This window comes from Stegostoma tigrinum, chromosome 46 (genome assembly GCF_030684315.1).
Source record: "Stegostoma tigrinum isolate sSteTig4 chromosome 46, sSteTig4.hap1, whole genome shotgun sequence".
Taxonomy (NCBI): Eukaryota; Metazoa; Chordata; class Chondrichthyes; order Orectolobiformes; family Stegostomatidae; genus Stegostoma; species Stegostoma tigrinum.
Genome location: NC_081399.1, coordinates 11,389,252 through 11,399,876, shown reverse-complemented (window position 1 = coordinate 11,399,876; position 10,625 = coordinate 11,389,252). Strand labels below are relative to the sequence as shown.

At 52.2% G+C, this 10,625-nt stretch overlaps 1 protein-coding gene across 1 annotated transcript in view; it reads left to right on the top strand.

Annotated features, from left to right (window-relative positions):
- Positions 1-4,748: 4,748 nt before the first annotated feature.
- LOC125449569 (sodium/potassium-transporting ATPase subunit alpha-2) overlaps positions 4,749-10,625 on the top strand; it is a 31,255-nt gene continuing 25,378 nt past the window's right edge. The window contains 2 exon segments of the mRNA XM_059642918.1: positions 4,749-4,941; positions 9,751-9,846. Of these exon segments, the coding sequence (XP_059498901.1) occupies positions 4,930-4,941; positions 9,751-9,846 (108 nt within the window). The 5' untranslated portion in view covers positions 4,749-4,929.

Here is a 10,625-nt window from a genome sequence, read left to right as displayed (position 1 = left end):
TGTTTCTGTTTCTCACTGTCTCTCACTCACTCCCTGTTTCTGTTTCTCACTGTCTCTCACTCTCTCCCTGTTTCTGTTTCTCACTGTCTCTCACTCACTCCCTGATTCTGTTTCTCACTGTCTCTCACTCTCTCCCTGTTTGTGTTTCTCACTGTCTCTCACTCTCTCCCTGTTTCTGTTTCTCACTCAGTCTCTCACTCACTCTCTCTCTCTCATTCACTCACTCCCTGTTTCTGTTTCTCACTCTCTCTCTCTCTCATTCACTGTCTCCCTGTTTCTGTTTCTCACTGTCTCTCACTCTCTCTCTCTCTCTCATTCACTCTCTCCCTGTTTCTGTTTCTCACTCAGTCTCTCACTCTCTCTCTCTCTCATTCACTCTCTCCCTGTTTCTGTTTCTCACTCAGTCTCTCAGTCGCTCTCTGTCTCTCACTCACTCCCTGTCTGTCACTCTCTCTCTCTCTCATTCACTCTCTCCCTGTTTCTGTTTCTCACTCAGTCTCTCACTCACTCCCTGTTTCTGTTTCTCACTGTCTCTCTCTCCCTGTTTCTGTTTCTCTCTCAGTCTCTCAGTCGCTCTCAGTCTCTCACTCTCTCTCTCTCATTCACTCTCTCCCTGTTTCTGTTTCTCACTCAGTCTCTCACTCACTCCCTGTTTCTGTTTCTCACTGTCTCTCTCTCCCTGTTTCTGTTTCTGTCTCAGTCTCTCAGTCGCTCTCTGTCTCTCACTCTCTCTCTCTCATTCATTCACTCTCTCTCTCTCTCTCTCTCTCTCTCATTCACTCTCTCCCTGTTTCTGTTTCTCACTCAGTCTCTCAGTCGCTCTCTGTCTCTCACTCTCTCTCTCTCATTCACTCACTCCCTGTTTCTGTTTCTCACTCTGTCTCTCACTCTCTCTCTCTCTCTCATTCACTCTCTCCCTGTTTCTGTCTCTCACTCTCTCTCTCTATCATGTACTGCCTCTTGACTCACCCAGATTCTCTCTCTTTCATTTACACTCCCTCTGGCTCGTTTTCTGTCTTTCTCTTTCTCCCTACATTTCTCATTATGATTTTCTCTCTCTCTCTCTCTCTCTCCTTCCATTTCCCACCTTCCTGTCTTCATTCCCAGTGACCTTCAGCTGTCCTCTAGTTCCCATCCTGTGCCTGGGACTGTAGCCAGGCCGTTTCCCTGGTGTAAAGTATCGTCAGTTTGTTTTCTGCTCTCCCTGGAATGAAGGGGCTTATTCACAGAACCCACTGAGTCTGAAACTTCTCACACACTCAGACTTCACCATTGGCACTGACGGTGCGACAGAGAGAGCTGATCAAAACGGTCTGCTCCCGTCCAAAATACACTCACACACACTCACCCTCTCTCTCACACACACACTCACTCACCCTCTCTCTCGCACACACTCACCCTCTCTCTCACACACACACTCACTCACCCTCTCTCTCACACACACTCACTCACCCTCTCTCACTCACACACTCACTCACCCTCTCTCACACACACTCACTCACCCTCTCTCACACACACTCACTCACCCTCTCTCACACACACAGTCTCTCTCTCTCTCTCTCTCACACACACACTCACTCACCCTCTCTCACACACACACTCACTCACCCTCTCTCACTCACTCACTCACCCTCTCTCACACACACTCACTCACCCTCTCTCTCACACACACTAACTCACCCTCTCTCACTCACACACTCACTCACCCTCTCTCACACACACTCACTCACCCTCTCTCACACACATTCACTCACCCTCTCTCACACACACAGTCTCTCTCTCTCTCTCTCACACACACACTCACTCACTCTCTCACACACACTCACTCACCCTCTCTCACACACACTCACTCACTCTCTCTCTCACACACACTCACTCACCCTCTCTCTCACACACACTCACCCTCTCTCTCACACACACTCACTCACCCTCTCTCACACACACTCACTCACTCTCTCTCTCACACACACTCACTCACTCTCTCACACACACTCACTCACCCTCTCTCTCACACACACTCACCCTCTCTCTCACACACTCACTCACCCTCTCTCACACACACTCACTCACCCTCTCTCACACACACAGTCTCTCTCTCTCTCTCTCTCACACACACACTCACTCACTCTCTCACACACACTCACTCACCCTCTCTCACACACACTCACTCACTCTCTCTCTCACACACACTCACTCACCCTCTCTCTCACACACACTCACCCTCTCTCTCACACACACTCACTCACCCTCTCTCACACACACTCACTCACTCTCTCTCTCACACACACTCACTCACTCTCTCACACACACTCACTCACCCTCTCTCTCACACACACTCACCCTCTCTCACACACTCACTCACCCTCTCTCACACACACTCACTCACCCTCTCTCACACACACTCACTCACTCTCTCTCTCACACACACTCACTCACCCTCTCTCTCACACACACTCACCCTCTCTCTCACACACTCACTCACCCTCTCTCACACACACAGTCTCTCTCTCTCTCACACACACACACACTCAGTCATTCTCTCTGTCTCTCACACATGTGCGCACACACACACACTCTCACACTCACTCACCCTCTCACACACACACACGCACACACACTCACTCACCCTCTCACACATGCACACATTCACACACTCTCACACACAAACACACTCACACACACACACACACTCACACACACCCACACACACACACACACACACACACACACACACACACACACACACACACACACAAACACTTAAACATACTGACACACACATACACACTCTCATACACACAGGCTTTCATAGACAGACAAGCAGACACACACACAGACAAACAATCACGCACATTCACAGACACTGACGCACAAATAATCACACACGTTCACACACACACATTCACAAACACATACAAACATATAGACACACACACACACACACACACACACACACACACACTCTCAAATACACTGTCTCCCAGTCCATCTGTGCATATCTCTCCCTCTCTCTCTCCTTTCTTTCTGTGTATGTGTCCCTCTCCATATCTCCCACCCTCTATCTCCCTCTCAGTCTCTCTATCCTTCTCTCTTTGTCAGTGTCTCTACATATGTGTATCTCTCGGTGCCTCCCTCTCTGTCTCTCTGCCCCATTCTGTCTGTCTCACCCTTTCTCTCACTCTGCGATTCTCATTCCCTCTGTCTCAGTCTCTATTCTCTACATCTCCTTCTCTTTCTCAGACTTTGCCTCCCGCAGATTATCTCCCTTTCTCATTTCTCTCTTTCTCTCTTTCTCTCCCTTTCCATGTTTTTGCTCTATCACACTGTTTCATCACATTTAAGAGAGATAGAAAAAGAGAGGGAGAACTGGAGGGGAGAGAAAGACTGAAAAGTGAGAGTTAAACAGAGAGAGAGAGACCTATGATGGGAGTGGAGTAGCAGATGAGAGTGAAAGAGGGAGTGAGAGGTTTTCCGAGAGAAAGACCAGGCAGGAAAGAGTGGCAGAGAGGGAGAGGGGGAGTGTGAAAGAGATAGATGCAGAGAGGGAGTGTGAGAGAGGGGGGGAGTTTCAGAGTGGGATGGAGCCAGTGGGTGGAGTTGACAGATGGAGAGAGAGAATGTGGGATTAAGAGAGAGAGAGAGGGTGGGACTGGGAGATAGAGAGTGTGAGTGTGTAGGATTGAGAGATGGTGTGAGGGAGTATGTGGGATTGAGGGATGGAGAGGGGGAGTTTGTCAGATTGAGAGAGAGAGTGGGATTGAGAGAGGGAGAGTGTGAGCGTGTGGGGTTGACAGAGGGGGCAAGGGAGTGTGTGGAATTCAGAGATAGAAAGAGATGGAGAGAGTGGGATTGAGAGAGAGAGATAGTATGTGAGATTGAGAGAGGGAGAGTGTGAGTGTGTGGGGTTGACAGAGGGGTCAAGGGAGTGTGTGGGAATCAGAGACAGAAACAGATGGAGTGAGTGGGTTTGAGAGACAGGTAGTATATGAGATTGACAGATGGAGAGTGTGTGGGATTGAGACAGGGAGGATGTGAGTTTGAGAGAGGGAGTGTGCGGGATTGAGAGAGGGAGTACAAAGAACAAAGGACAAAGAAACCTACAGCACAGGAACAGGCCCTTCGGATCTTCTGTCTAACCTGTCATCTATTTTCTAACGGTCTGTGTCCATTTGCTCCCTGCCCATCCATGTATCTGTCCAAATATATCTTAAAAGACACTAACGTGTCTGTGTCTACCACCTCCGCTGGTAACGCGTTCCAGGCACCCACCACCCTCTGCGTAAAGAACTTTCCACGCATACCTCCCTTAAACTTTCCTCCTCTCACTTTGAACTCATGACCCCTAATAACTGAGTCCCCCACTCTGGGGAAAAAGCTTTTTGCTATCCACCCTGTCTATACCCCTCATGATTTTGTAGACCTCAATCAGGTCCCCCATCAATCTCCGTCTTTCTAATAAAAATAATCCCAATCTATTCAACATCTCTTCATAGCTAGTGTGTGAGATTGAGAGAGGGAGCGTGTGGGATTGAGAGAAGGAGAGAGGGAGTGTGTGGGATTGAGAGAGGGAGGGTGGGAGAGTGTGAGAGGGAGAGAGGAGGGTGGGAGAGATGCCCAGACACCTGCCAATTACAGAGAAGAGCGACCACAATCCTTTGCCACGATTGGTTTGTTGGGGAGAGGGGAGGAGCTGGCTGGGGGCACGTCCCACACTACGGTGGATTCTGATTGGACCAGAGGGGATGGGAGTCCTGTCCTTAAATGATTGCAGCAGATGCTCAGAGTGATTCTCGAAGATAGAGAGATAGAGAGACACTCGCACAGGCTGAACTCCAGATAGCGACAAATACAACCTTGACTTCCTCGCCTATTTCCCCACTCTCCACTCGATCTTCACTGACTCCAGACCTACTGGCTACCGACGACACGATGGGAAAGGGGGTAAGTCAGTGACAGTCTCTGTGATCCACGGTTTCTTAACGCGAGTAAACTCCCTTCAACACCGCAGCTAATGTTTTCTCAAACTCCACCAGCACCTAACTTTGTCACTCCCTCCCAAAGGACTGAGGGGAGAGACAGAGTGGAGGAATGTGTGAGAGGGAAAGGTGATGAGAAGGAGAGAGAGATACACAGAGAGAAGGGGGAGAGAGAGAATGAGAGCGAGGGAGAGACAGTTGGGGAGAGGGAGCAAGAGAGAGAAGTAAGGGGAGACGGGGGAGAGAGAGAGAGAGATGGAAGGAGTGAGAATCAGAAGTTTAGAGAGAGACAGTAGGAGAAAGAAGGAGAGAGATATATAGAGAAGGGGGGAGAGAGAGAAAGTGAGAGAGAATGAAAGAGAGATGGGGAGAGAGATAGAAGGAGCGAAAAACAGAAGTTTAGAGAGAGAGATAGACAGGAGGAGAGAGGGAGACAGAAGGAGAGAGTGGACTATACAGTTGTGGGAGGTCAATACTAAAGAGAAAGATCATTCAAGAAAGAGTCAGACTGGGAGAGATATAGAGACAAGACAGAGACTCAGAGAGAGGAAGATAGGGAGAGAGGGGAAAAATCACAGGGAAAGAGGGTCAAAGCGACAGAGAGAGAGAGAAACAGAAAAGAGTAACATTAATTCAGCAGAGTAAGAATTGCTCTGTGTGTGCGTGTGCCTGTGTGTGCGTGTGCCTGTGTGTGCGTGTGCCTGTGTGTGCGTGTGCCTGTGTGTGCGTGTGCTCTGTGTGTGCGTGTGCTCTGTGCGTGCGTGTGCTCTGTGCGTGCGTGTGCTCTGTGCGTGCGTGTGCCTGTGCGTGCGTGTGCTCTGTGCGTGCGTGTGCTCTGTGCGTGCGTGTGCCTGTGCGTGCGTGTGCTCTGTGCGTGCGTGTGCTCTGTGCGTGCGTGTGCCTGTGCGTGCGTGTGCCTGTGCGTGCGTGTGCTCTGTGCGTGCGTGTGCTCTGTGCGTGCGTGTGCTCTGTGCGTGCGTGTGCTCTGTGCGTGCGTGTGCTCTGTGCGTGCGTGTGCTCTGTGCGTGCGTGTGCTCTGTGCGTGCGTGTGCTGGCTGTACTCTCCAGGTTTATTCCCTGGGTAACTAATCAGCTTTTATTTTCTGTGGGGCTGCCCAAGCGATGCTCCCCCACCAAGTACCTCACTGTCGTGAACAAACAATTTTCTATTTGAAGGAATGTTATTGAATGAATTCCTGAATTATTAAAATCCCAGCTCGGAGAGCCATGCCGGTGAATGGGAGAGCTAACAAAGGCAGCAGATTAATCAGTTACATTATGAGAAAAGTCAGCGTCTAATTAAACTGCGAGAGCAAAGGCTGGGAGGGGGCTGCCAATGTTGGCCAGAGGTGACCAGTGCCCAGGGCAGGGTGCCAACTGAACAACTCAGGCAGGAACCCACAGAGGGCCAGAACCCCAAGGATGGCCAAGGGAGATAGGGAGGGATCAACGAGGAGAGGTAGGGGATAGGAGAGAGATGGAGAGTTGGAGGGAATGGGAGGTGCGGATGGGGAATGGAGGGTAGGAAATTAGGTTGGGAGGGTACAAAATGGAGGGGAGCAATGGGAGTGTTAGCGGAGGGAGATGGTAGGAAATAGGGAAGGGAGTTTTGAGCAAAGGGGAGTCGGAGCGGGGAGGTGCAGATTAGAATGGGGAAGATAGAAGAGGAGTCGGGGGGAATAGGGGAGTTGAACTGGGTTCCGAATGGACTATCAGAGTCTGTCTGGGGGGTGGGAGGCAAGGGGTCAGTTTCTGGCCAGGTGGGGGGCTGTGGGCGGTCTGTGAGGGTATGAGGAGGCGGGATTGTTGGGGGGGGTGCTGTATATTGGAGAGAGGGGTCCCAATGGCCTTGCAAAGTTTGGATGATAGTTCTGGAGGTTTCTGGACATAGGGGGAGGTTCCTGGAGGTTTCTGGACATAGAGGGAGGCTCCTGGCGGTTTGTGGAGGTAGGGGGAGGCCCCTGGCGGTTTGTGGAGGTAGGGGGAGGCCCCTGGCGGTTTGTGGAGGTAGGGGGAGGCTCCTGGCGGTTTGTGGAGGTAGGGGGAGGCTCGTGGAGGTAGGGGGAGGCCCCTGGCGGTTTGTGGAGGTAGGGGGAGGCCCCTGGCGGTTTGTGGAGGTAGGGGGAGGCTCGTGGAGGTAGGGGGAGGCTCCTGGCGGTTTGTGGAGGTAGGGGGAGGCTCGTGGAGGTAGGGGGAGGCCCCTGGCGGTTTGTGGAGGTAGGGGGAGGCTCGTGGAGGTAGGGGGAGGCCCCTGGTGGTTTGTGGAGGTAGGGGGAGGCTCCTGGCGGTTTGTGGAGGTAGGGGGAGGCTCGTGGAGGTAGGGGGAGGCCCCTGGTGGTTTGTGGAGGTAGGGGGAGGCTCCTGGCGGTTTGTGGAGGTACGGGGAGGCCCCTGGCGGTTTGTGGAGGTAGGGGGAGGCTCCTGGCGGTTTGTGGAGATACGGGGAGGCTCCTGGCGGTTTGTGGAGGTAGGGGGAGGCTCCTGGCGGTTTGTGGAGATACGGGGAGGCTCCTGGAGGTTTGTGAAGTCTCTGACAGTTGGAGGTTGGAGATGTTTGAGGAAACACTGTGAGGATTGAGTGTAAACATTCAGTGTTTAACCTGTAACATTGCCCGGGGTACCACCACCTGCACCAGTGAGAGTCTGACTGGTACCTGTCCCCCTGCAGCTGTTCCCCTGTGTTTACAAGTAAACACAGACATTAGCTAGTCCTGCTCCAAACCAACTTGCCCAGAATTCCTCCCCCCTCTCCGTCCCATTCTCTGTGACTGGGCTTGGTCCCTGCTCCCCAGCTTCTGCGACTTTAAACTCTCCCTCCCTCAGCCTCAAACAACAGCCATAGGGTTCGCTGAGTTTTTGCTCACATCAACCCACCTCCCTCTTTCCCCACAAACCCACCCATCTCTCACTTCCTCTTCTTTGTCTCACCCTCCCTCGCTCTCTCTGTCTCTCCCCCATCTGTTTTTCTGTACGTGCCTCTCTCTGTATCATTCTCTCCACTTTCTGTCTGTGTCTGTCTGTCTGTCTCTGTCTGTCTGTCTCTGTCAACACTGCGAGCAATAGGTTCTGTCAACTCCCATCTCTCTCTGTTTCTGTCTCTCTCTCTCTCTGTCACTCCATCCCTCCCTCTCGAACTCTCTCTACTTCTGTCTCATAGAGACAGGAGGATGCCCAGTTAGCACCTTGGTCCTGTCCCACAATTCTGTATGGCCATGGCGTATACCCACCTCTCTCCTGCCCCATAGCTTTGACCCCCATCAACCCCCACCTGAAACATGCTGGAAGACAGAAATGGCCCAGCCGTCTGTGGGTGAGATTTCTGAAGTTTCTGGCTAAATCTGATTCCCAGTATTTTGATGTGGGGTGCTGGGCTTGGATCGGGGTAGATAAGATCAGAAAGCTCACCACACCAGGTTATAGACCAACAGGTTTATTTGAAACCACGAGCTTTTGGATATTTCTCCTTCTTCGGATCTGCCTCATATTTGTAAGTTTCAATGAGAACTAACCCCCCCCCCCCCCCCCCCACCCCATTCTCCAGAACTCTTGAGAATACAGACACAGTTCCCTATCTCTCTTCCATCGGACTATCCCACCGTCCCAGAGACAAGTCTAGTAAACCATTTGTTGGACTCCCTTTCGGGCAACAATACGTTTGCTGAGAGAAAGAGAGCAGAACTGCACACAGTCCTCCCAAAGTGGGCTAATCCCAGGTTCCTGCATGCATGAAGCAAGGTATCACTATTCCTGTACTCTGATCCACTCACCCTCACTTTCCTTCCGCCTTCCTCAGAGCTCACCCTCCCTACATGTCTGTGCTCAGTGAGTTATCGACACTTTCTATCTCCCCACACCCCTGCGCCCCTCTCTCTGTCTCAATCTACCCCTCTCTCTCTCTCTCTCTCTCTCTCTCACACACTCTCTGTCACATTCTATTTCTCCCCTCGGTGTCTCTGTCCCTCTCACTCTGTTGTGCTCTTTCAAGCTCCCCCTCTACGTCTCTCTCTGTCTCTTTCTCCCCCTCTATATCTCCCCCCATCTTCTCTCTCTCTCTCTCTCGTCGCCCCCCCACCTTCCCCCCTCTCACTCCCCCTTTCTCACTCTCTGTCACATTCTATTTCTCCCCTCGGTGTCTCTGTCTCTCTCACTTTCTTGTGCTCTCTCAAGTGCCCCCTCTACGTCTCTCTCTCCCTTCCTCCCCCTCACTCCCCCCATCACCTCTCTCTCTCTCTACCCCCCAACCTTCCTCTCTCTCCCCCCCCACCTTCTCTCTCTCTTTCTCTTCCTCTCTCCCCCTCCACCTTCCCTCTCACTCTTCCCCCCTCAAAACATTCCCCTCTCTCTCTATTTCTCTCTCCTCCCACCTTCCTCCCCCAACCCAAACCTCCTCCTCCCTCTCTCTCCCATCCTCCTCCTCTCTCCCTATCTTCACTCACTCTTTCCCCTGATCCCTCTCTAGCCCCCCCCACCATCTCTCTCTCTCCCTCCCAACCTTCTCACTTTCTCCTCTCCTCTTTTCTATCTGCCCTTCTCTCTCTCTCAGCAGTGATATCTATATTTATACAGATATTTATAAGCTGTGAATTGTAGACAGTTTCAAGAAACACATTTGTACCAAACTCTGGGATGGAGCCGGCAGCTTTCGGATTGGACTCAAAGTGAGGCCCCGATCCACGTTCTGCGTTCCCTCAGCTCTGCCCCTGTGGTGAGGTGGGAATGTTTCAATGAGTGTGGAAGGGAATTTTACAGACTGTTACTCCTCTGTGTTCCCTAGTTCGGCCGGGAGTACACTCCGACAGATACATCGGACAATGGGAAGAAGAAGAAAGTGCGAAAAGACATGGATGAATTGAAGAAAGAGGTGACCATGGTGAGTGTCTTCATCCCTCTCCCCTCCTCCTATCCTAACCCCCCAATTAACTCTTCTGTCGTCCCCTATCCCTCATCTGGAGCCTTTTTCTATGTGCCTTCTCTCCCCTGACCCATCTCCCTCCCTCACTCTCTTCCTCCCTGCGCCACTCTCCCTCAAACTCCTGTCTCCTCCCTCACCTCTTCCTCCCTCGCCATTCTCCCTTGAATTCCTGTCTCCCTCCCTCACACCCTGCTCCTCGCCACTCTCCCTCAAACTCCTGTCTCCCTCCTTACCCTCTTCCTCCCTCAAATTCCTGTCTCCCTCCCTCTTCACCCTGCTCCTCACCACTCTCCCTCAAACTCCTCTCTGTCCCTCCCTCACCAACCTGCTCCTCGCCACCCCCCTCAAACTCCTGTTTCCCCTCCCTCACCTTCTTCCTCCCTCGTCACTCTCCCTCAAACTCCTTTCTGTCCCTCCCTCACCATCTTGCTCCTTGCCACTCCCTCAAACTCCCGTCTCCCTCCCTCACCTTCTTCCTCCCTCGCCACTCTCCGTCAAACTCCTGTCTCCCTCCCTCACCTTCTTCTTCCCTCGCCACTCTCCGTCAAACTCCTGTCTCCCTCCCGCACCTTCTTCCCTCGCCACTCTCCCTTTCCTGTCTCCCTCACACCACCCTTTTGCTCCTCTCCCCACTCCCTCAATTCCCTCTTCTCTTGCCCCACTCATGCCCTTCAACCCCTCCCCAATACTCCTCAAATCCTCTCCTCTCCCCATTCCTTCGAACCTGTCTACTCTAC